Source organism: Solenopsis invicta, chromosome 6, assembly GCF_016802725.1.
Source record: "Solenopsis invicta isolate M01_SB chromosome 6, UNIL_Sinv_3.0, whole genome shotgun sequence".
Classification (NCBI taxonomy): Eukaryota; Metazoa; Arthropoda; class Insecta; order Hymenoptera; family Formicidae; genus Solenopsis; species Solenopsis invicta.
This window is the reverse complement of record NC_052669.1, coordinates 8,389,634-8,414,485: the sequence shown is the minus strand read 5'-3', so window position 1 is coordinate 8,414,485 and position 24,852 is coordinate 8,389,634. Positions and strand designations below refer to the sequence as shown.

The 24,852-nt window shown below is 35.2% G+C and overlaps 4 protein-coding genes and 1 pseudogene across 8 annotated transcripts in view; 3 read left to right on the top strand and 2 right to left on the bottom strand.

Annotated features, from left to right (window-relative positions):
• Positions 1–3,117, top strand: part of LOC105196635 (methyltransferase-like protein 9) — a 38,521-nt gene extending 35,404 nt beyond the window's left edge. Inside the window, 1 exon segment of the mRNA XM_011162666.3 lies at positions 1,422–3,117. Coding sequence (XP_011160968.2) covers positions 1,422–1,875 — 454 coding nt within the window. The 3' untranslated portion in view covers positions 1,876–3,117.
• LOC105196637 lies at positions 1,967–8,222 on the bottom strand. Of its 3 annotated transcripts, XM_011162669.3 has the most exons (8): positions 7,975–8,203; positions 6,915–7,157; positions 6,451–6,835; positions 6,195–6,360; positions 5,973–6,080; positions 5,423–5,545; positions 5,148–5,280; positions 1,967–5,037 (listed from the first exon to the last, which is right to left on the bottom strand). In XM_011162669.3, exons 2-8 carry the CDS (start codon positions 7,154–7,156, stop codon positions 4,989–4,991), a joined length of 1,206 nt encoding a protein of 401 aa, XP_011160971.1. In that variant the 5' UTR covers position 7,157; positions 7,975–8,203; the 3' UTR covers positions 1,967–4,988. The 3 variants fall into 3 exon arrangements, with proteins under 3 accessions (XP_011160971.1, XP_011160969.1, XP_011160970.1); XM_011162667.3 differs by having other exon boundaries at positions 5,973–6,360; positions 7,975–8,222; XM_011162668.3 differs by lacking the exon at positions 7,975–8,203 and adding an exon at positions 7,458–7,916 and having other exon boundaries at positions 5,973–6,360.
• Positions 8,223–9,499: 1,277 nt separating this feature from the next.
• LOC105196634 (Golgi to ER traffic protein 4 homolog) lies at positions 9,500–12,905 on the top strand. Its single transcript, XM_011162665.3, has 6 exons — positions 9,500–9,861; positions 9,958–10,036; positions 10,286–10,520; positions 10,594–10,732; positions 10,892–11,032; positions 11,112–12,905. The coding sequence occupies exons 1-6, from the start codon at positions 9,689–9,691 to the stop codon at positions 11,359–11,361; spliced, it is 1,017 nt and encodes a 338-aa protein (XP_011160967.1). The 5' UTR covers positions 9,500–9,688; the 3' UTR covers positions 11,362–12,905.
• A 1,449-nt stretch (positions 12,906–14,354) lies between these two features.
• Positions 14,355–15,337, top strand: LOC105196633 (annotated as a pseudogene).
• A 1,761-nt stretch (positions 15,338–17,098) lies between these two features.
• On the bottom strand, positions 17,099–21,282 carry LOC105196632 (serine hydroxymethyltransferase, cytosolic). Of its 3 annotated transcripts, none has more exons than XM_011162662.3 (6): positions 20,961–21,282; positions 19,230–19,423; positions 18,929–19,140; positions 18,526–18,850; positions 17,942–18,441; positions 17,099–17,740 (listed from the first exon to the last, which is right to left on the bottom strand). In XM_011162662.3, exons 1-6 carry the CDS (start codon positions 21,135–21,137, stop codon positions 17,574–17,576), a joined length of 1,575 nt encoding a protein of 524 aa, XP_011160964.2. In that variant the 5' UTR covers positions 21,138–21,282; the 3' UTR covers positions 17,099–17,573. The 3 variants fall into 3 exon arrangements, with proteins under 3 accessions (XP_011160964.2, XP_011160966.1, XP_011160965.1); XM_011162664.3 differs by lacking the exon at positions 20,961–21,282 and adding an exon at positions 20,761–20,883; XM_011162663.3 differs by lacking the exon at positions 20,961–21,282 and adding an exon at positions 19,705–19,810.
• Between the last annotated feature and the right edge of the window lie 3,570 nt (positions 21,283–24,852).

The following is a 24,852-nucleotide window of genomic DNA, read 5'->3' as shown; positions in this document are numbered from 1 at the left end:
ATAATATAAGCGCGCGTAATTATGCGCGCCGTTCCCGGGCGAATTGAGGGGCCATCACGAGCGGTGTTATTACGGTTATCTCAAAAAACGTGGGCTTCATTATAAAGTGAGATAAGATAATTGATCGGCGGGCCGGCCGGTCTCGGTCGCGCGTTCACGCCGACCGGCCGCGCCGGCCGCGGCGGACGACGTATAAAGCGGCACTTGTCGACGCTCGTGTCGATACGTAATATTCTCAACACGATGCGCCACTAACAAGTTTATTGCACCGAATTGATTGGAGTAGAAGTTTACGGTGGTTTTACACCCGGAGCGGATCGGAGCGGACGCCACTATCGGAACCGCCCGGCCCCGGCCCGGAGTTGTTGCCTCTCAGCGCCGGGTCGCCACTCGAATTTTAAATGAGCGTCCGCGGGGCGCGACGGATCCCGTAACTCGTTTTATACAACTCTAGCTATCTCCGGAGTAGCCTCCGTCCGTTCCGCGTAAAATTAGCCGATGTCTCGAATTCCGTTCCTTCGGCTGCGCGTCTCTGAAAAACTAATTTGCCAGAGACAAATTTTAGTTTGCCATGTGCATCCGTTACCGAACACACGATGGATGTTTTATAAAATTTTGTACCTGTGCAATTATTGCAATGCCCGTAGAATTATTGCAATGCCTCGGCAAATGCAGTTATTTCTAAGAGCATATTCCCTTAATAATTGAAGCAATTTAAAGATTTCATACGTTTTTTTTTTTTTTTAATACATATCATTTAGCATGAATATAATTAGATTACACAATTTTCAAGTATTATTTATTTTTAACTAAATATCACTTGTGTTGGAATAAGATTTTTCAATGAGAATAAAAATATAGTGCTCCTTGAGTTTTATAAGGAAATTTACATTTAACTTAGACGTACTTAGACGTCTAGCGACGCCAAGTCTTTATACTTAAATCATTTCCGAATTTCTGTAATGATCTTCAAATTATTGCCGTGCTCCGGCCAACACAATAAACAAAGTAATGATTAATTTGACAATATTATTATTACGCTATTAATCTCTTGATGCATGTAACAGTTATGTCTATAAATGTTAAAACGCGATCTTCGCGATGACAGTAGTTCACAAAGTGAATATTTATAATATTTTAATATTTTTTATTTATAATATTTTATTTTGGAACTTCGAGAATTCGAGTATCGATCCACTTTTTCAAATATAGGAGAAATAAATGTAATACATCAACTAACAACTGGAAGATAATTCTTAGAAAAGCAAGATCAATCAAACTTCATTAAATCAAATTTATCAAAATTAATATCAAGTTAGTTAATTGGAATTTTCAATTAGATTAGATTAGAAAAATATCCGAATAATCTAGATACAGAACACATCTTTTCCTGAACGTGCCTTTCTTCACTTTTTTCGCAGAGTTCTCGACGTGGAAAGGTGGCATCAGGAGGCTGGTCCTTACAACGTCATCCTCTGTCTGAACCTCCTCGACCGTTGCGATCGTCCAAACACTCTGCTGAGGCTACTGAGGACCTCGCTAGCTCCCGGCGGCAGGCTGGTCGTTGCCCTGGTGCTGCCGTTTAGCCCCTACGTCGAGGTCGGCGATAGGGGTAATCACAAACCGTCGGAGTACTTAGCGGTGCGAGGAAACGGACTCGAGATTCAAATAGCCAGTCTAATCGACCGAGTCTTCGCCCCGGTGGGCCTGCGATGCCTCGTCTGGAGCAAACTGCCGTACCTGTGTGAGGGCGATCTAGGACAGTCGTACTACTTTCTGGACGACGTGATCTTCGTGCTGGAGGCGCAACCAGTTAGTACACGATCCTGCGAGTTCGCCGTAAACGACGATGTTTCGCTACAAAGGAACTTTTAAGGGTTTGAAGCCAAACGGGCTGTGCATAGTGAATTTACGAGAATATGATTAACGGGGCCAGAGAAAAAAAAAGAAAACGAAACCAGGCGTGTCTTTCACACTTGTAAAAACTTTAATAATTGCTGTCATGAGTTAGAATTATGCGAGAATACAGAAGAGCAATACTGGCAAGCGACGACGAGCTTAATGTGCAGACACAGCGGTTAGCGTTTGGTGTACGAATATCGATTAGCGATCCGAGTTTAAAAAGGGAACGACGGATCGACACAATAGTGCGCATTTTACAATCATTTATCATCTTACTGTCGAATTCGGTGCGGAAACATGTACACGGTCTCTATGGTATAGATATGGCGTGAGAGTAACGAGATCCGGAAACGAAATCTGTATTTCTTCCCTTTTCTGTCCCTTTCCTGATGTGTGCTCGACTCCGTTCGAGAGAACCTCTAGAATGAAATCTCTTATCTTGCTAATTATTTAAACTAGTAGAAATTAACGGACGGTATATAAAAATATAATAAACTAACGCACGTTATGGCAACAGTTGCAGCAACTGCAGCGATAAAATCGCAAAACGAATAACGAAAAACGAATGTTTAGACTTTAACGATAATTTAATCTAGACCATAAAATATATAACAACGATATTGTGTACGTTAACAAAGTACAGCGAATGTAAAGCGAAGAATAAAGGAACTTATTGCAGCGCTGCAACTTTTGCTTTAAAAAAATACACGCACAAACTCCTCGTATTACGAACAATGCGCTGTCGTGTTCAAATCATCGATAAAGTAAGATTTATCTCGGACGCAGTCCCTAACGTTTTTCACGTATTTTGAAATTCTATTTTGGTATATTTGATCAACTCCTTTTCTCGTCAGACTCTGTTTCCGCGCTCCCTTTTCTCTATTTGGCATAAATTGCAACGACTTAGTCATGGATATGCTTAATTGCGTTGATCACACGGACCGATCGATCGAAATGCAAACGACGTTACATTTGCATTTTTTTAATAATACGTAATATTATAAGAAATAAGTCCACCTAGTTATTGGAAATACACTTTGGTGTGCAACAAGTTATCGTCGAATTATGAATCATATTGCAGCAGCCTTCTTGTCAATATATATATATTATATATGTATGTCAACAAAAACGCAGTCTATAGAAGCCGGATCTGCATTCGTTTAAACAGCTATAATAGCCGTGGAAAAACAAATAAAGAATCACTGTCGAGAATTATTCTCTAGACTTGTTAATTATCAACGTATCTCCATGCTTCCCATTTTCGAACACAGTAGAATACAAAATAAAAAAAAAGAGAACACAATATACAACAGAGAAAAAAAATATGAAAGAGAGCAATAATTTGTCAAAAACAAACGTAAAAGAAAGAAAATAATAATTCGCACGTCACTTTCAAATCATAGATCCGACTCCTAAATGGTAATCGATCGGCACATTCGCTGCATACGTGTAGTAAATAATAACAGATACATGTATAGAAAGACATCTTCAACATACGAGCATTCATATAAAATTTTGCTATTTGATAGCCAAAACTTCACATTCTCGCAGATAAACACGCACACACAGCCCACAAAACAGAGCTGCCACGCATTCGAGTGCCGCGCGCTATTTCGCATTTGCAGTATACACGGCATTAATCGCTTACATTCAAAGACGAATGCCTTGTAACTTTACATTATCGAGAAAGAAGGAAACATTTTATCATACCGCTTATATGCACGTATAACAACCGAGTAGGAAACAGTTTTACTCCCGCAACCAATACGATATGCCGTTTACCCGAGGAAGCGTTCGATCAAATTCCATAAACGCGATCCTCTAAATTGCAGTTTCTCTCGCAAGAGTAAAAACGTTTCTGCGTAATAATACTTAGTGCACGATGAAGTCTTTGAGCGTCAGTGCGAATCACACCCCCCTTTTGAGAGTCTTCTAATGACATAACAATTTCGTTCTTTTCTACGTATATATTAAGAAATAATTTGTTTTTTTTTTAAATACCTATATGAATTGACCAATAATTCCTTTTTATGTGCACACCGCATATTATACTGCCTATGGAGTTTATTACCAATCTTTTAACATTTGTAAAGCATGATTGTGCATGCAGTAAATAGTATTAATAGAAATAACAATGATATATGTTCATCTCATCTTTAAGAATAAATAATAACATATACATATATATAAATCTTTTTAAAAGAAATATACATTTATATAACGTATATAATTTATATATACATGTATACATATACGTACACATACACATGTAAATTGTATACATAAATTGAACACAGTAATCATTTCGTTAATCGAATAATTCGATTCATGTTAATTCAAAGTGCTAAAGAATATACTATAACAAACAAGTAAAAAAGAACATGTAAAACAAAATAACACGAGTACAATGATCAAGAAAATCGTTCTTTCCTCAACACTGCCGCAAATGATGAAGCAGCAATCGATTAGTAGCAAGTTTTGCATCAGACTAATTTAGTCTTTGCTTCTTATTTCGACTTGAGTTTTTACACGTCTACGTATAATAATTTTATATATGTAAAAAGTCTTATGATATATTATTAATCAGATAGTAATTATCGGAACACAAATGGCAAATTATTAAATCGATACAGTAAATATAAATGCTATTCGTAACGATAATTACATAATTATATGTAATTTACATAATCGTAATTCAGTCGCTGAGCTTCGGTAATCGCGGGAATAAATCGATAAATCATTTGCCGAATAAACCCCATAGGCAGATTGAGAGCAATGATTGAGAGCATTATGGAATCAAATTACAGCAATGAAATAAAGTTAGTGAAAATCCCTAGATGACGCGGTGTGAGTTTAGTCCTACATATAAATCTTTTTTTCACGCTACCCACGTTTATCACAGTCCACGCATGACTCATTTTGTCTCTTAGTATTTGAAGTCCTAAACGCCAACAACTTTTTTGAGCAATCCATCGGGTTGTTTAGATACGAAACACCCAGCTAATCAATAAACATCTTGTGACTAGAACATCATAGAGCGCAAAAAGACGAAACTTGGTCTGTCGCGAGTAAAGCGAAGACGACGGTTAGTCTAACTTACGCTGCTCGCATAATTCTTCCATCCCGCCAGCTTTTCTGTAAAAAAAAAAAAGAAAGAAATAATATAGCATAACGTATAAAGTAATAGAAAATTATTAATAATAGAGTTAAAAATAGTAATTGCAGTATTAGGTAAAATTACTCACAATGTTGACAGGTAGGGGGTACCGGTGTGATCTAATCGGTGTTTATCTTCGTTTTTCCAGCTCGAGACTGGTATATGTGGGGGCGGCAAGAAGCTTCGCAACGATTGTACAAGCTGTATTGTATCGACCAATGCTGTAATTGAAAATAAGCAACATGAAAATCTTTGTAAATTACTTTGAGAAAAAAATTGATATAAAATTTTACAGTGCAATAAATTCATGCAAAAAAAGAAAGAAAAAAAAACAGAAAACAGTTAACAAAATTGCATCATTACTTTTTTGCAGAGCCTCGGATTGTTTACCGTACGGTTTGCACATTGCTGGCCGTACGCAAGCTTTCATCCTTGCCATATTCTTCATCACTTCTGCAAAAGCACGCACAATCTTCTCTTGTCCACCTGAAATATCAGCAATAAAAGCAATAAAAAAAATTCATGCGTTATTAATGTAAATTTTAACGTTTAAAAAATACGCTTAAAAATGTCTTCTATTGCTTCCTTACAAGAAAAGTGACACAAGTGCAAAATTTAAGAGAGAGGAAAGAAAATTATGGTAATGTTAAATAACTTTAAGTTAATATAAATTATTTATTTCAAGTTCTCTAAAATGTAGATATTCATTTTATTATAATGTTTCGTTAAACCTAAAAAACCTTTAATTTATTTTTTCCCTTTTTTTAATTCAACTTTTATCACTTTACCTGATTGAAGGTCAATATGTTTAGAACACAATCTGTACATAATATGAAATTTCGACTTGCATTTTTTTCTTACAAGAGTGCAATATGAAAACAAAAATATATATATATTACTAGTTCTCACTTACCTTCCGAATTTGAAGACGACCGAGATCCCTTTTCACTTTCTAAAGGCCATGCGCCGTTGTGCAACGCTAGCAGATCCTTATTGGCGTTCCCTAATCCTTGTAAGTTTCCTAAACCGAGAGAAGTGAGATTGTCCAAGTTATCCAGATTGGTGCGTAAAAAGTCCGTCAACTTGTGATCGGAGATTGGTATATTAGGTATTAGAGATTCGTAATGCTGCTTGCCGGATGGCACTTTCTTCTCTTGCGATACAGGCCGATGTGGAATATTCAGTGACGGACGGCTTGGAGGACGTTGAAGATTCATTTGGTTGCCAGCACCTCTCATCTCTGGTAAATCCGCCGCGGATCCTCCTCCCAAGTGTGTATTCGGATTAGCGCTGCTTAGGCTCTGCGAAGGTAAGCGCGTCAAGTATATAATGAAATGTTAACTTAAGAAAACTTTTGTATAAACAACAAATAAAAAGAAAAGTTTACTCACTGTTTGGAAATCTGTGCTATGTGGAAAACCGCTACGCAGAAGAGACGCGGTTGCTTCGTTCTCCTGGATGTAAGTTGGTGCCATATGACCCATCTTCTGAGTGAGCTCCAGTTGATTCTTGTAATAGCGACAAGCAGGATTGGGACAGTTCTGCACGACTTCTATGATAAACTCCTTCTCCATCCCGAAGCATTCCCTTCCAATAGTGTATGACTCCATGACCGCTCGGACTGTACCCTCCAAACCCAAATGTAAGCCGTGTGGTCCATTCATATGTTTCAACATTACGGCGTTGGCAAAATGTTCGTAAGGTAGTATTATCTTGCCATTCTCTCTAAGGACTAGTCTTCCCTGCGAATCCAATGCGACTCTTGACGCCATCATTCTGCGAACAAATCAAACGCATTGGAATATTTTTGCAAACGCAAATAAACTTTATTTGATTGTAGAAAGTTTATTCTCACTGTAAATAAGCAGCACTCGGCATCATGGAGGCATCCTTGAATTCTGAGAAACATTGCAGTAGCTCGATACTGGGATTCCATCCTTTATTTTGCAAATAGGCTTGTAACAACATGTACATCTTCTCCGTGACGTAACCGGCGCTGCTCGGTGACGCGGAGTAGCCTGATCCTCCACCTGGTGGACCCATTTCGGTTTGCATACCTTTGGCAACAATGTTCTTCATAGTTTCCGCCAGGTCCATTCTGCACACACATATTTGGATATATAAATCTCGCTACACAAGGAAATTGTGTGTGAATAAATCTCTTTGTACACTATCTAGTGTAATTTACTTTTATCAGATACAATCAAGTGGATGTAAAGTATTATAAGGCGTAGTTGCATGTCTATCTGTTTTTCTTATTTTTAAAACTAAAAAAGAATAAATTAAAGCTAACGTGCTTTGATAGAAACAAACAACTCTACATCTTACGATACTTTACACAGCTTGTGTTTTACACTACGCTTGTAAAATAGCCCTCAGGTACAAAAGGATTATTTACGAATTGTTTATACGATGTATGTATGAAAAACAAGTAGACGCCAATAATGCCAGCAATCGATACGCGTCACGATAATTTCGTTCATCCGTTATCGCGGACTCCACGGCTCCAGGAAGAGTCGTCGTCGTCGTCGTCGTCGTCGGGCTCTAGCCGGTCGAAGATGTCAAGGAGCGTGATCGCCGCGGGCCGAACACGCCTCATCGTGATGACGATCGAGAGCGGACGACGCTCGAGCGAGTCGCCGCGTCCGTCGACACCGTCGGCGTCGGCTCGTCGTCGTCATCGTCGGCGTCCCGAGCGACGCCGAGCGCGCTCGCTCGTGGCTCTCTCGACACCGGCCATTGTTATCGCTGAGCGGGCCGGCTGTACGGAACCGATAAAAAAGTGGCCGGCCGCGTGTGCGAGCGAGCGAACGAGCGAGCGAGCGAGCGAGGCACCGCCCCCTTTCCGACACGCGCAGGGGGACCGCCGTCTGAACGTACGCGGACCGTACATTACTCTCGCGGACGTGCCTCACCCCGTGCCGCGGCCGCCGCTGCCTCCACTCCACTCGCGGCGTAGCCGGGTAACCCCAGGAGCCCGTCTGTCGCCGTCAGTCGCCGCTACGCAGCATCGCCTAATTAATTAAACCCCCGGATCACATTTGCAAATAACATAAATCGCGATAATTATTTCCGCGAGGGTCACTTGCACGGTCCGCCGCCAGGGGCGCACCGCGCTCTACGCGTTTTCGGCCGTGTGTACGTACACACGTACGTGTACGCGTGTGCGTGTGTGCGTCGCGCGGGTGGCGCGGAGCCAGCGTGCACACGCGCCGCGCGTGTGCGTCCGTACGTGTGTGTACACACGGGCGGCCCGGCTGCGCTTACGCGACGCCACTTTGCGCATTTATCAATATTACTTTTTGCAATTGATATATTACGCCGCCCCGCGGCACGCCGCGGCATGCGGCGAATTAGACCGACGCGCGCCCGCCGAAAGTCGCGGCCGATCGTTGAACCGCGCGAGTAAATGTCCTCGGCGTTGACGGTGTTGTGTTATCGCTCTCGTTAATCCTTTCGGAAGAGTCCGCTTTTCCTTCCCTTATTCTTACCGAATAGATCATCCGGCAATAAATAATGATGCATTCATACGTCTGATATATATATCCTTATTTTCCCACAGAATATTTTTTCTGATTTAATGAAGAATGACGCAATGTAGTGTCGTAATCTACTCATGATGACTAATGTTTATTGTACACGCACGGTTATAGATTTTTTATTTATAATATATTTTTTTTTTTTAGAATAGCAATTATTCTCACGGCAGATTATCTAATCACTCAGTTTACAATCACTTTAATGTTTTATCTCGTTTTATCTTAGGACGACTTTGATCAAATTCTAAATTAATTGAGTCATGATCAACTTATCAGAATTGCAATGTTTGCTACAAAACTTCGAAATATATATTTTTCATTATCCTTAATATTTTTTTTTCATTTGTTTAATGAAAGATTAATAATTCTATCCACATTAATCCACAAAGTAGACAAAATTATTTGAGAAGTTAATCATTAATTTGATCAACGATTCAATCAATTTTCAATCAGCGAAATCGTTTGAAGTAGAAATTTTAACTATATAATTCATTACTAATTTAATAAAGTATTTTTTTTCCACGTGTTAAATAATCAAAATTCATACTTCTATCTACATAAAAAAAATAATAAATTATTGCTCAATTATTAATCATCAATTAATTAGGATTTGATCAAAATCATTCTGTAGCTGCATCCGAAATTCGAACGTTTGTATTCATTAGCATCTCTAACCCTGATAATTATAGCTTAATTGACGCTCAGGCTGAAATATATTTAGCGCGTTGCTGCGAACTCGAGAGTAGTTGAACAATACAGAGCGAAGCTATGCGATACAGGCCCAATCGATAAAATACCGAAAGTACTGAAATAGTTGGTCACGCGACGCGACTATCGCGCATGAAATTAAAACGTGACAACACAAACGATGATTGTCCATTTTTAGTGCGACGAGCGTCGGCGGCTCGCCGTCTCATCGTCATCGGTTCGTGTTTAGCAGATTCCCTAATCAATCCAACGCGCACGCCACGTATGTACATACACGCGTGTATGCAGCAACACGTCTCTCTTTCTCTCTCGTGCACGACGGGAAACGCGTGATTTTCGAATTTGAATCGCACGTGCGTAGAACGTGCGGTGCGGGGGAAAAATGCGCACTGATGCCAACGGTACGCATCACACGGCCTCGAGGTTCCCAAATAGTGTAAACATGGCCTCGCGGTTCAGTCACGGTGTCCAGCGAGTTCTAGCGAAATTAGAGGCTTCGATAAGCTCGGAGAACTATTATGAGGCTCATCAGATGTACCGAACTTTGTATTTCAGGTGAGGAGCGGCCGACCCGGTCGCCTCGCGCCGTCGAGACGCGCCTCCGCGCGCCCAAAAATCCTTGCCCGTCTCTAACCTCCTTCGCTCTTGCAGATACCTCGGTCAGAGAAAATACTCGGAACTCCTGGAATTGCTTTACAATGGCTCGATGCTTCTGTTACAGCACGAACAGGTACGCGTGATCGTTTTGCGCCCTCGTAAGTGTCCATCTTCTGATGGGTTTTTACGTTTTCTTTAAAACGATGTTCATAATTTTACCGACAAAGTTGACGCGCTCCTAGAGTCGCATGTCTTCAAATAAATCGTAATTAATAGTAATCGAAAGACGCACCGACACCACGGACACGGCTAGTCGTGGGAAGCAAAAATCAATTTTGATGTGATTTGATACAATGTTGCGACTTGTACTTGTTTCTTACAGCACGCAAGTGGAGCCGACTTAGGAATTCTATTTGTCAATGTTTTAACACAATCTGGAACGGTACCTGCTCAAGGCTTCTTTGAGAAGATCACAAGCCTGTTCAGTTTAATGAGCCCCACATCTCCCGAAAGGGAGATATTTGTTCAATCTGCACTTAAATGGAGTGTAAAGGGTACAGATTACAAAACTGGTCATCCCGATTTGCACCAAAAGATAGCTCAGGTCTTTTGGAGAGGTAATTTGATTAGGAATTTTACCATGTATTCGTTTTGGGTGTGCTGTACATAATGAATCTGTTTTTCAATTAGAGAAGAATTACATAATGGCAAGGCAACACTTTATACATAGTAGAGATGGTTCTGGATGTGCTGCAATGTTGGTTGAACTTCACGAGCAGCGTGGATACATGAACGAAATAGATCTTTTCATAGCTCAAGCAGTTTTACAGTAAGCCAATTAATATTGAAAATCTTTTGAAATTGTAAGAATACACACAAATAGATGAGCTAATACAATGGAGTGAGGATTATAGGAGTGTATCAAAACCACCTAAGATACCTGCGCGCGCGCGCACACACACACACATATATAATCATTTTGTTGTAGATATCTTTGTTTACAAAATAAGGCGACGGCGCAAGAGGCCTTTAATTCTTATACCTCAAGACATCCAAAAATAAACAGTGGCCCGCCATATCTTCTTCCTTTATTAAACTTCTTGTTTTTCTTACTCAAAACCATTGACAGGTACGTGCTTTATATAAGAGATATATTTCCAATTACATATAAGTATATCCTCATTGTTCTCCTATTTGATATTTTGCAGTGGTAAACTAGCTGTGTTCACAGTTCTCTGTGAACAGTACCAGATATCTTTAAACAGAGATCCATGTTACCGACAGTACTTAGATAAAATAGGTCAACTTTTTTTTAATATTCCTCCTCCGCGCCCGCGCAATCAAGGATTATTCGGCTCGTTATTGCAATCCTTCTTTAATGGCCTGGAGGATGATGATTCGGATGACGAGCAACGAAATACAGCCTCAACATCGCACGCCGCGCAAGAGCTTGATTGATTAAAGGTGAGGCAACACTGTGCAGTGTGATGCTGAATACCGAACTTTTATATATTATTCTTCGACCCAAATATTTTCACTAACTGCACCTGTGTTAATCGACAATGAAATTTCAAGTTGTGAACGTTACGTTCACAAAAGAAAGCTGACAGAATTGCTGTTATTTGAAGTAATTCTAAATGATGTAGAACCATGAGAGTACATGGGATGATGACTTCTTATGGGAATTTATCAAAGTTGTAAGTTATGTACACTGAATTCACAATAGTAGAATTCAGATAGAAATCTTATTTTATACACATCTATGTAACTTTCTATATTCTTTTTAGTCAAATAAGATTTATGTTCTGTGCAATAAAAAGATACATACTTTGGAACAAAAGTCTACAAATTGAGTATGTTTCAAATACGTAATTACGATGTAGAATTATATGTAAAAGTTTGAAAGAGTACGAATTGAGTTTATGATAAAAGTCAATATTCACAAGTACTCATTCTGTACATGCTGTTATGAATTCAGCAATTATACTTGGACTTTGAATAAAATCCTTGCCATTAGCTACGACTTGTATACCATGCATATAACCACATGAATATATACCTGCGTATAACTGCTGGATCGAAAATTTATTTTATATAAACTAAAATGCGTGTGGACAAATAAATGTGACATAATTGTAGCTTCCGAAAAAAAGAATGCTTACTAAAATTGCTTGTTGCTGAGTCATCAAGAAAGAAAATTATATTCAAAGCAACAAACGATATATTTATTTATTGGATTCTATACTGATATGGGGTAATAGTATAAAATATTAGAGAAAAACAAATACATGTATTTAAGGAAATAAAACGACCATAACACTGGAATAAAAATCGTCACAGCATTAACTAATAAAAGTAATATGATATTGCTGTGTTAAATTGAAAACGGAAGCATGGACAACATTCAACTAATAAATTTAGCTTTGTAATAAATATATCTCTTTAGAAATATATGTAGGTATATTGAGTATTCTTCATTGTATTTTATTGTCTATTACGTTATCAGAATTATTTGAAGCAAAACTATTATATTAATATGTGATAATGATAAATCGTTATAATTGATATTCGTGTTATAGAATAATTGAAGAATTCTATTCTTTTTAATTAACTTTTTGTAAAAATTAAACAATGTATATTAATTCGAAAATCAGTAATATAAATTGTATATTTAACATTATACATTGAAACATGTACTGTTTTAAAAGGGAATACTCTATATATGAATATCACATCATCAGATCATGTATGAGATTAGTTTTTTTTTTGAAGAATTAATTTAGGTATTATATTTGTATAAATCACTTCAAAAATATAATAACATAACGGTTGCTCGATATATTAATTATTATCTAATAGCAGCTCCTCCTTTGTGTAACCAATAGAAATGTTTAATTTAATAGCTGTATGCGAATTGAGCGAAATGTGCAAATATGCCTGTCATCATGTTCCTAATGAAAAATACTATTTCACAAGGTAATGAATTATACTTACAAAACTTATTTCTAAATTGTATTACATATTTTTTACAAAACATTTTTTTAACTTGATATATGCATATAATTTTATGTTTAAACATCAAGCAAGGAAATACAGAATTTTCACGAACGTAATTAATATGAAGATGGGATATATTTAATGAAATGACAAAATCAGTGATGATAAATTATAAATCATTTATTGTGACAAAATCAATGAAAAAATATTAAAGACAAAGAAAAAATTCAAAATTTATATATTTTATGTTTAATATTATATTGTACAAATAAAGAACAATGCTAAACCTGAGAATGAAGACATATATATATATATATATATATATATATATATATATAAATACGATACATGTAAGTGTGTATGTATGTGTGTATTTATTCACTTATATTTTATTGAAAAATATCTATACAACTTCTATTCAAAATATTTTAAATAATTCAGTAGGAATAAAAGATACACAATATTTGTTCTTCTGTAAAAAAGGTACATTGTTTTCTATTTTATGTTAATATAAAGCTCATTGTGTTCGTGTGTGTATATATATAAGGCGCCAAGTGTATGTGTGTACCCTTTAAATTTTTTTTTACAAAATCCAAGTGGTATTATCTTTGTATCCTCATTGAAAAATTTTCTTATTTTAACCCATGTGGTACTATCTTTAATTTCTATACAAAACCTAAATAAAAAATTTTTAAACTACAAAAACTTGGCGCTGCTAGATGTCTAAATATAATCTAAACACAATGTTAAATATAATAGTTATAATATACCTTAGAAATACCTTAGAAAATTATAATGATTTACAATGTTACTTGCAAAAGAAACAAATGTTAAAAATCTTAATCTTTAACTTACTTTGCGTAATTACTTTTATAACACATCTTACAAGTGTTACATTTATCACATTCATTCTTAGTCAGTTCTTTTCATTGCTTTTCTTATCTAGCAGCGCTAAGTTTTTGTAGTTTAAAAATTTTTTATTTAGGTTTTGTATAGAAATTAAAGAGAGTATTACATGAGTTAGAATATGTATTTTTAAGTGATTTATTTGGATATATTCATAGAATTAATAAAAATTGAATTTTATTTTTAGATTAAATAATAAGTAAACCGGTTTGTTTTATTTGCTCATTTCATACTTATTTTTTAGGATTCTTACGATCTTATATCAAAAATTAAAAGATTATGTAGATAAAAAGGTTTATAGCGTCTCGCCATATATTTGCGTATATGTATATTTTTAGTAAGAATGTATATTATTTAATATTAAATTATTATTAAATAATAGCGAGAAACATATTCCGCATTCGTTAAAGTGCTGGAGAGATCATAAAAATCGCCAAGAGATTAATTCCGTATTATAAGATAGGTGACGAGAGAGTTCAGTTTGCAGTCGTTCCAGGAAGAATTTCGGGATTTTGGGTTCGAGAAATCGCTCCTGGTACGAGGGGATCATGCAGACCAAAGAGGTATCGGGAAATAAACTTACCCCGTTTTATTCACTCCTTATTTTATCGATACTTGATTATCTACGGCGCCATACAAAGACTTACCTCACCTGAATAGTTGTCAACTTTAGTGATAAATATCTTGTTTCGCGGAGCAAAGTGACGCTTTTTTCTCCCAGACTCGTCGTTTCATGCAGAAAACGCGTCGATTGAATTTAAATTTGTTAAAATCGGAGGTGAGGCCCCTAAACTGAATAATTACCCCAAAAATTTGTACAGTTGAAGTTGAGAGTGAAATTTTGTGCCAAAAAAGATCCAGATTACAGAGGAGGGATAGTATGATCTGATTTGAAGGACGGGATTGAACTCTATTTTTTACCTGATGCGAATTTTATTAATGTGTACGAAAATGCTTTTTAGATTCAGCCAAACTGCAAGGTACTGGTTTTCGGAGAATCAGATAGTACACTATAGTAACGGATTCTGTCGCAGTGGCAAATTACTTGGATGAGAAATGTCCCGAATCATCTTTATACAATGACGAGACGAAGAGCCGCGATTTAGAGCTGCTAGATTACTTTTCCAAGGTGCTTACAACGACTTTGAGATCTAATCTTTCTTTTTATCTGGAAACGATAAATTTTAATAATCGTGCTGTGTATTTTGTAGATTATGGACATTTTTGCAAACTGCACATTTGACAAGAACAAGAAACCATTTGAAGAAATTCTTACTAGGTAACAAACGTTTTACAAGAATTTGAAGACTTAATGTACCAGACAACTTTGTTTGGAGGTTTGTACAATTCCGTACTAGTTTTCCATTCTTTTCCTGCTTTTTTCTTTTGATTGAGCATAATACTTATTACAAGAATTATATTCTTTGTTTTAGAGAGTAATCCAGGTATACTGGACATTCTAACATGGCCTTGGTCCAAATTAAGGCGCAAAAGTTCTTACTTTACTCTACAAGCAGTATACAAGTCTTGACAAGGAGAGATTCCCCCATATTGTAAGCAAACAATAAAGTGTCCAATAACATTACTTTTAAAATTTGTCAACTTTTTAAAGTTTTGAAATTTTTGAAGACTTGATAACATTTCTCAAACTTCACTAACACATTGTATTAATATTTTAACAAAAAAATTAAATATAATTATCTTATTTATATGAAAGTAAAATATTAATGTTCTATTAATTTGTGTCCATAAATTGTAATAATCTTAAAAACTTTAATAATACTATATAATGTTGATAAACTTGATAACAAGCAATCTCGTCACATTTTCCTAATTTATATATTTGATTTAATGTGACGGAAAATCACACTTGGATTTGCAATTTTTTATTTCTATTTAAAAAAATTATTTATTGATTAACTCTGTCTCAGATGGAATGGGTAGATGGAATGAAAGACCAGTCATTTGTTCAAAAACATAAATACTTATATGAAAAGTTTGCAAAATTCATAGAAGCTGCAAGAACAGGAAATGTTGATTATGATAATCTTTAAACGTATTTGTCAGTATATCAAAATGCTACGAAAGGAAATTACACAAAGTAATTCGAGATGAATTAACGTATTAACACTATAGTATCAACGAAATTATTGACATTAACAGTATGTTTGATCTCATCTGACTCACATTGTGGATTTTTCTATTGCATTTTGCAACAAAATTTAACATGTGTAGAATTTTTTTATATATGCTATATTTTTGTATCAAATGTTTTTATGTTAAATTTATTACATTTTAGTACATTTTGTTTTATACATTTTTTTGCTATATAGGTGCACAATTTTTATGCAATATTCTAATTATTTATAGTTATTGTAGTACAAAACGAGTCTGTATGTAATGGCCTGTACTTTGACATTAAATGTAAGTCTAACATTAATTAAGTGCAATATTCTGCATAATATTAGGTATTTTGCAAATTATTTTGCATTTTATCAAGCAAAATGGCATTAACTGTACATGTAACTATAGTATTATATTTATTTGTTACAATTGCTATTATTATAAAGTGCAAATCCTTATTTACAACGTTAATCCTTTGCTATTAATTCTTTAATAAAAAGATAAAATACAAGCTTATACAAATTTTTAGTTTTCGTGATATTTTATTGTAACAATTCCGTCTATATTTTTTGTTTCTCTATTATAATACCGTCTCAAAATTCCAAACGATTAAAATATATACAATTTTTTAAATAATTTATTTGGATATTATAGAATTAATAAAAATTGAATTTTATTTTTAAATTAAATAATAAGTAAATCGATTTGTTTTATTTGCCCATTTTGTACTTATTTTCTAGGATTCTTATATGGTTTTATATCAAAAATTAAAATTAGATGGAAAGGTTTATAGCGTCTCGCCATATTTTTGCGTATATGTATATTTTTGATAAGGATGTATATTATTTAATATTAAATTATTAAATAATAGCAAGAAATATATTCTGCATTCATTGAGGTGCTGGAGAGATCATAAAAACAGCTAAGAGATTAATTCCTTATAAAATAGGTGAGGAGAGAGTTCAATTTATAGTCATTCCGGGAAGAAATCCGGGATTTCGGGTTCGATAAAACGTTCCTGGTACGCGGGAATCATGTAGAGCAAAGAGGTATCAGGAAGTAAACTAGTATTTACCATATTTTATTCACTTCCTACTTAACTGACACTTGATTATCTATGGTGATATCGTCGAGTTAAATTCGAATATTTGTACGTACCTGTATCATCTTATGTTAATTAACTTAATTAATTCAATGTACTTAATGCATCATTGTGAATTTGAGAATTACAACTTAACAGCAGAGAGATCAAACTTGTTTTTTTTTGGGGGGGGGGGTAAATTGATTACAACTTATTCATTAAAATTATACGCGCCTTACTCTGTGACTTTGCTTACACTTTGGCTTAGAGGATTTCTTTGTTGGTTGCACTCGGTGGCATAATTTTATGAAAAATTTTATTATACATTCATTCCATGCATAATAAATCCATTTTTTATTAGAAAAGAATTATATAACAATAATGTTTCATACATTTCTATTTTATAATAGAAATGTACCGCGCTATCGAATTTCGAACAAGTTGGATATACGAAATACAAATTTCGTTGTAAAAATATATAATTTAAAAAATTTACATTTAATGACATAATGAAAACATTATGGAACAAGATTAACGAAAAGCGAAATATGTTTTATGGTGCTTAATATGTTTCGTTACCAGGCATTGAAAATTGCCTCGAGAAAGTTTCCACTTCTTCCTTTAAAGCCGCAACCTTTACCTTGATAATTTCATCAGTATTCAAAACCCTCTTGAAGTCAACTAGCTTTGGACCGGAGATAGCACTCACTTCTTTTGAAAGTTTCAGTCCTATAAGGAAATTGTAATTTATTATAATCTCATTTTGCTATATGTATTCAAGTTGCAATATTTGATTTGTTAGCGTTTAAAATTTATTCCTTGTGATATAAAAATAACACAAACAAATCACTATAACATTCCTTGTGATTTAATGCTCGAAATCACTGAGCACTACTGAGTTGTATAAAGTTGTGTAAATATTTGTAATACCTTTATCTATAAAGTCCGCAACTTTGGCGATGTCTTCCTCGACTAAACCACGAGTAGTAAGTGCTGGCGTTCCTAAACGGATTCCACTAGGATTTAACGCACTTTTATCACCAGGAACAGTGTTCTTATTACAGGCGATAGAAATGTCTTCCAAGATCTTTTCTGCCTTTGAACCGGTTATGCCTGTGGATCGTAGATCTACTAACATCATATGGACGTCCGTGCCACCAGTACTGATGTTATAACCGTGTTCTTGCAAACGGGCGCACAGTCTCTTCGCATTAGCCACTATTTGCTTCTGATATTCGAGAAATTCCGATGTTTTCACCTGTTTCATAGTGGTTGCTATAGCGGCAATAGCGTGATTGTGAGGTCCACCTTGAAGACCCGGAAAAACCGCTTGATTTATTCTATTCTCTATGTCATACATAATCTTCTTGCCGTCCTTTGTGACGCTTCGAACGCCTTTTCGGAAGAAAATAACACCAGCGCGGGGACCTCTGAAAAATTGAACAGAAAAGATATCGTTATTTTAATTACAGATTAAAAAAATAATCGACAAAAATTAGAAAATAATCCCATACCGTAAAGTTTTATGTGTAGTTGTTGAAACAACATCGCTAAATTCGAAAGGACTGGGTATTAATCCGGCGGCGACTAATCCGGAAACGTGAGCCATGTCGCTGAAGAGATAGGCATTGTTTTCGTCGGCGATTTCGCGAAAACGTTTGTAGTTGAGACATCTACTATAACAGGATACTCCAGCGATGATGATTTTCGGCTTGAATAATCTTGCCTGCTTCGCGAGTTCATCGTAGTCGATCAAGCCACTGACAGGATCAACTTTATACGGCATCGATTCGAAAAAGATGGATGTAGCAGAGATCTTTTTGGTCGCCGTGAAGAAACCTGTAGCGCACAAAGCAGTTTATTACAAAAGAGTATCTAAAATATAAATATGCACGTACAGTTTTCTTCGTGAGTTACCGTGAGTGAGATGGCCACCGTCGGGCAAGTCCAGACCCATTATACGTCCGTGAGGCTCCAACAGGCCCGTATACACTGCGAAATTCGCTGGACTTCCCGAATAAGGTTGTACGTTGCAGCCCCATTCTTCAGGATCCAAATTAAAAGCTTCCAAGGCGCGTTTCTGCGCCAGCAATTCAATCTCGTCAATAAATTCGTTTCCACCGTAGTATCTATAAGTACAACAACAATATTGCTACTCTTGAACGAACGATACTCGTTAAAGAAACGCGATATGAAAAAGTAGTCGCAATAATCTCACCTTTGACCAGGCAGACCCTCGCTGTACTTATTATGCAAACACGAGCTAAGACATTGAAGTACGCTGAGAGACGTGAAGTTTTCACTCGCGATCAGCTCCAATCCGGATTCCTGCCGTTTCCTCTCCTTCTTCATCAACTCGAAGAGCTCAGAATCACTCTCCCAAATGTTCTTTTGAAGTATCGATGCCATGTTCTGTTATAACACAATCATACTTGACTTTAACAATCTTTAGTTTATATCCTCTGTAATTGATTTTAATTATTGACACATTACATATATACATATGTTTATTATTTAATACAATTAACATCTATTAATATCATTATGTGAACACAATTATAAAAAAGTTACAACTATTAATTAGGTAATGCAATATAATTAACTAGAATTTTTCGCAATATTTTTTCTCGATTTAGCGATAAATTGATGGAAATCAATGGAATTGAACAAGAGAGTTTCGAAATTATCCGCACTTTAAATTTATAGGGAGAGGAGCGTGCTGCTTCAATCACGACCCAACGTGCAATGATAGATGTACGTATATCATGAATTAGCTCATACCAAACGAAAGTTCATACTGCCAATGATAACCCCACGCGTGGTGTAATTACAGCGACAAACATATTTACGCACAATAGCGTTAACGTTGTGATCGATTATGATTCGTTTATCGACGTTGCAGATAATGGATAAACAATGTACGATAAATGTATAAACATGACGAAGACAAATAAGATAATTATTCGCAGTAAATTAAATTTTTTGTTCGTTGAAAAAATCGACAAGAATAACATTAAAAAATTCCGTGATTTTTATACAGCAGCACAGACGTAATGTTTCAATTTTAAAATGTATAAAATGTAAAGAGAGAGAGAGAGAGAGAGAGATAAAATATAAAATGTACATAATAATAAACGTAACTCTGTAAGAAGTGATTACTGTTATCAGTAATTGAAAAAAAATTGATTAAAAAAAAGTTAAAAAAATACAATATTACAAGGACAAGAAGAAAATAATTTGTTCTAATTTAAGATTGAGAATGTTAAATTAGAACAAATAATTTGTTCTAATTTAACATTCATAAGATTGAGATTTTATTAAAGATTAAAATTATTTCAGAAACGAAAGGTCAGTTTAATTAGCTCCAAAATTTCTATTATAATAAAGGAAATATTCAAAATCACAAATTGGAAGCAAAAAGTTCCGTATGATAAACATGCATTATTTCTTGTTTAAAGTATATTAATGTTAATAACATTAATATTAATTTAAAGAAAGAATTCAAATAAACTTCATCGGAGTTAGATCTTTATAAATTCTTCTTCATGAATCATCTGTCCGTTCATGTCCCCCATTTTAAATCAGCTCAACTACGGCACTGACGAAACACTAATTCGTGATTACGTGTAATCAAGAAAGTTTATGGGACGATAGGAACGTTCATTTTCGGATCGTCGATCGAAAGTCACGCGGAAGCCATGACTAAAAGCTGTAATGAACGTTAGATCGTTCCAACAATATTCTCTTGCCTTTTAGTTCCACACGAGTAATCGAGTAGATTTCGAAGATTATCAGATTAAAGAAATAACCGACTTTTCGCGAATGCAGATTTTGTACTTTTGCAGACTCGAAGAATGCACGCCAATCGCGGACAATTGAACATCGATCGATGTGCCACGGCCGCGACGAACGAAATATTGTCAAAAGATGATCAATCAAAGGCACTTACTTGGTCCGGTGTGCAACACGTTGTCGAAAGATGATAGCTTCGTCTATGCAGAAGGCCGCGAACGTCTGCGAGACGACCTTGATCGGCGAAATCCTTTATACGTTGGCTTCGAACGCGCAGTAGGTTCTCGACCAATTGAAAACCGCGCCGGTTCAAACTCGACCAATTCCCGGCCATCGTTGAGTGCGTGCACACGACGTGCGTGTGCCGTTGTGTTTATGTAGATGTGTGTCCGGCGACAATAATCAGACTAGTCAGAGCTGTTCGCACGGTATTTGAACGCGTGCTTCTCAATTTCAGTATGGGCACGGTTTCCCCAATTTCTGTTTGGCAAAATCAAGGACTCGATCACGCTTGTTTATCAGTGCAACCGCCGGGAATCGCGGGATCACGCACATCGTGGCTGCCGACACAAAGCGCAGACGCGGAACGTCTGCGGTTCGTACTCGCCCATGTGTCTTGTGACGTCACGAGCGCGCCGATTACAACACCGATTACAAAAAGTGAACGAGAGCGTTCCGTTTAACCACGTTGCGATTTAATACAGCACTCACAGCGATGTTCCGAGTTTTTCCGTTGGAGCAATTAGAAAATTTTATATTAAATTAGCTAATTGGCAACGTGGACAATCGGGTGCTACTAATTTTATACTTTATAAACGTTTTTCAGAGTTCCTTGGACTGATATTGGATATTTTTCAGCAAAAGGCAAATGATACAATATGGCACAATAAATTACATTGTTTAATTGAATCAATACGATCGAAAAGCTCTGAAAATAAAAAAATATTCACAGAAGAAGAATTTTATATTAATATTAGATGTAATAAACAAAACATAAATGCCAAGAAAAAAAGGTTTTAAATAAAATATTGGTAAGAAAATAAAACACGTTTAGATTAAACAGATGCGAACAGAACAGCAGAGTAAACAGCTGGGTAAACAAAAATGAAATGATTTACTGTGGAAAACGTTCATTTATATCAGAATTAAGCTTCTTCCAGCGATTTTAAACATCAAGCACGATAGAAACGTATACAAATTTTACAGAAGAAAAGATTTTCTTATTTATTTTACTTTTATTTATCCTGTTTTATATATCCAATTCTTTAAATAAGCTTCTTTTCATTAAAGGCCTGTTATTTTTGAACTATAATTATAATTTGTAAACTGTAATAATAGTTCACAAATAATTATAATTATAATAAATTATAATTTACGCACTTAAAATGACATAAACAATTATACGTCTTGAAAAACAACAGTCTAAAGCACATATTACTACTAGAGATTAAATATTAATTACAAATTGAAAATTAAAATTCCATTCAGATGATTTTAATCCGAATCTTAATCCTTTTTATTCTAATCGTTTAAATTCTAATCTCCAATTCGTAATTCAATTTTCAATATGTAGTTTAATTAATAGAGATTTTATAATTCATGATTTATCGTTATTTTCATTTCGACTTATAATTCTGATTTATCGTTATTTTCATTCCAACTTTATGATTTTTTTTCTTTTTTATATTTTTACAATATGAAATTTTCTAAAACATACGGCAAATAATGTGTTTTACACAGTTATTATCACTATATATATATATTTATTATATATCACTCTGTCAATAACATTTCAAAATAAAAACGCACCAAATTTCGATTAAGTTCACGATGCACATCCGCAGATGAAATTTTCGTTGAAATATTTTCGATTCTTTGATGTGAGATGCGTCTTAGTCGAATCACTACGTAAAAAAAAGAAAAAAAATTGAACAACACGTGTGACAAGACAATGCACAAACGTAAGGCGAATTGCTCCGTACAGTATTAAACAGCTGCGAGATTTGTGAAGGCGAATCGCGTAATCGAAAGCGATCGTATGATCGCTACTTTTTTTCCGCTCCGCGCGCACGCGTTTGGACCGGCCAGTCCAGTCGTCTTTTTTTTTGTCATTAAATTTCCAGAATATTTTTCCCTGCTTATCGCGTGCGTTTAACTTTCCTATCTTGAGTCTTATTATAGATTTTATTATCCTTTATCAAATTGCATCAATATCTCTCTCGGCTTTACCAATTTTTTACCTTTAGTTAGGGTGAATTTTACACCACAATTAAAAACTGTGACTATTAATAATATCTTGTATGTTACTAATTGCTCTACAATTCGTTAATTAGTAATTGAGATCATTATGTATAAAGATTTATTCAATATTTTGTAACAAAAAATAATGAAAATATAGATTGTAAATAGGTGATTTTCTCGATTAATAAAAAAACTACTGGCTGATCTTTATTTTCTTGTTATTGAAGTGTAACAATTTTCAGTTGGCAGCAGTCTGTCGTAAAAATTATCCCAAATGACTATTCTCCGCTTAAAGACATAATTTTTGTAAAGTTTTCTTTTTTCTTTCATTTAATTAATTCCTGAAATATCTTCTTTCGTCACCTTTTTTCTTCTTTCGTTTTTCTTTTCTGAAATTTTTATCGCACGAGACCGCACCGATCTCTAAAAATAGTTTGTTTACGAATTTGCATATATCTGCTCAAAATTGTGCAACGATTATACGGCAATAATTGCAAGGGATTCATGAATGGAAATGTTCCATAAAAGAGTGTAAATAATTAATCCTCTTACTGATGTTGATTATCTACGAAACGTTTAGTTATCATCTTGCCGATTTTTTAACATTATAAATCGGTTTTAGTAAATCGTTTTATAAATCGATTTTAGTAAATCGTATAAATGAACGCTGTTGTAACAAACAAACATTCCGTTGCAACGAATCAATCAGAACGAAACGGATTAAAAGTAAACTTATTTGATTAGTTCAATTTTAATACAATTCTTCAAAAAAAAAAAAAACAGAAGGGAATAATGAAAAATATCTATCTACAGAAGAAGAGGTACAAAAAAGAACTTATTAAAACTAAAAATAGAAAAGAACAAAAATAATCTGACGAAAAATCATATCTATCGAAGAGAGAAAGAGAAAAAAAAGAATGTTGATTGAAATTAGAAAAAAAGAAGAGCACAGTATGGTGATGGTTCCGTTCCGAAAACACTCGCGAACAAAGTTAGAGGAAATTACGTCGTTCTGATAACGAGACACTTTGATAACGTGACGTTCTGATAAAGCGAATGTCGCTCCAGTCTTTTACCTCGATCGTGCGGAACAAGCGCGATGTAACGTGCACGAGGGTGACCTGGACAATGAGAGAAGCGTCGGAGGAAACAGTTATCCCTCCAGAGTTCGGTGCGGTCGTCAACTCGGTGTAACATACGATCACGAATCAATGGTGCATGCGACACATTCGATAACCGAAAGAGACCGACAGCGGAGATAGAACAGTACGATATAGCAATTATCCTCTCCCACCGAAGTGAAAGTAACTAGTAGTTCTTTTTTAAATCCAGTCGTATTTGGTGAAGGGTGACCCCTTCGGTACAGACGGAAAGTATCACGTAAGAACTATGCAAAACTTTCGTAGTGAATTTCAACTTACATCAAACGTTGGTCAACTAGGATTCAACAAATTCCTCATTCCAATTGTCTAAAAAATAAACAAAATAAAGATTACTTGGATCTCGATTCCGAATTTACCAGCACTTTTAGAACAAATCACTTGCTTATAACAATTGATTACTTATAGTTACTGTAATTCAGAGTTCTGCGTCTGAAAAAATATAGAATACAATGTACAAAAAAATTTGTTGTCAATTTTAAAAGTCTTTTGCGATTTCGCCTGGTAACGATCAATTATCAATAGTTGTAACATGAATATATTTTTCTCATATTGTGTTTAAATATCGAGAATAATACATTACATATCAACTGTACAATTTAAATAAAAATATGCTACAAATAAGCTTCGTAAATCCGATAATTAAAA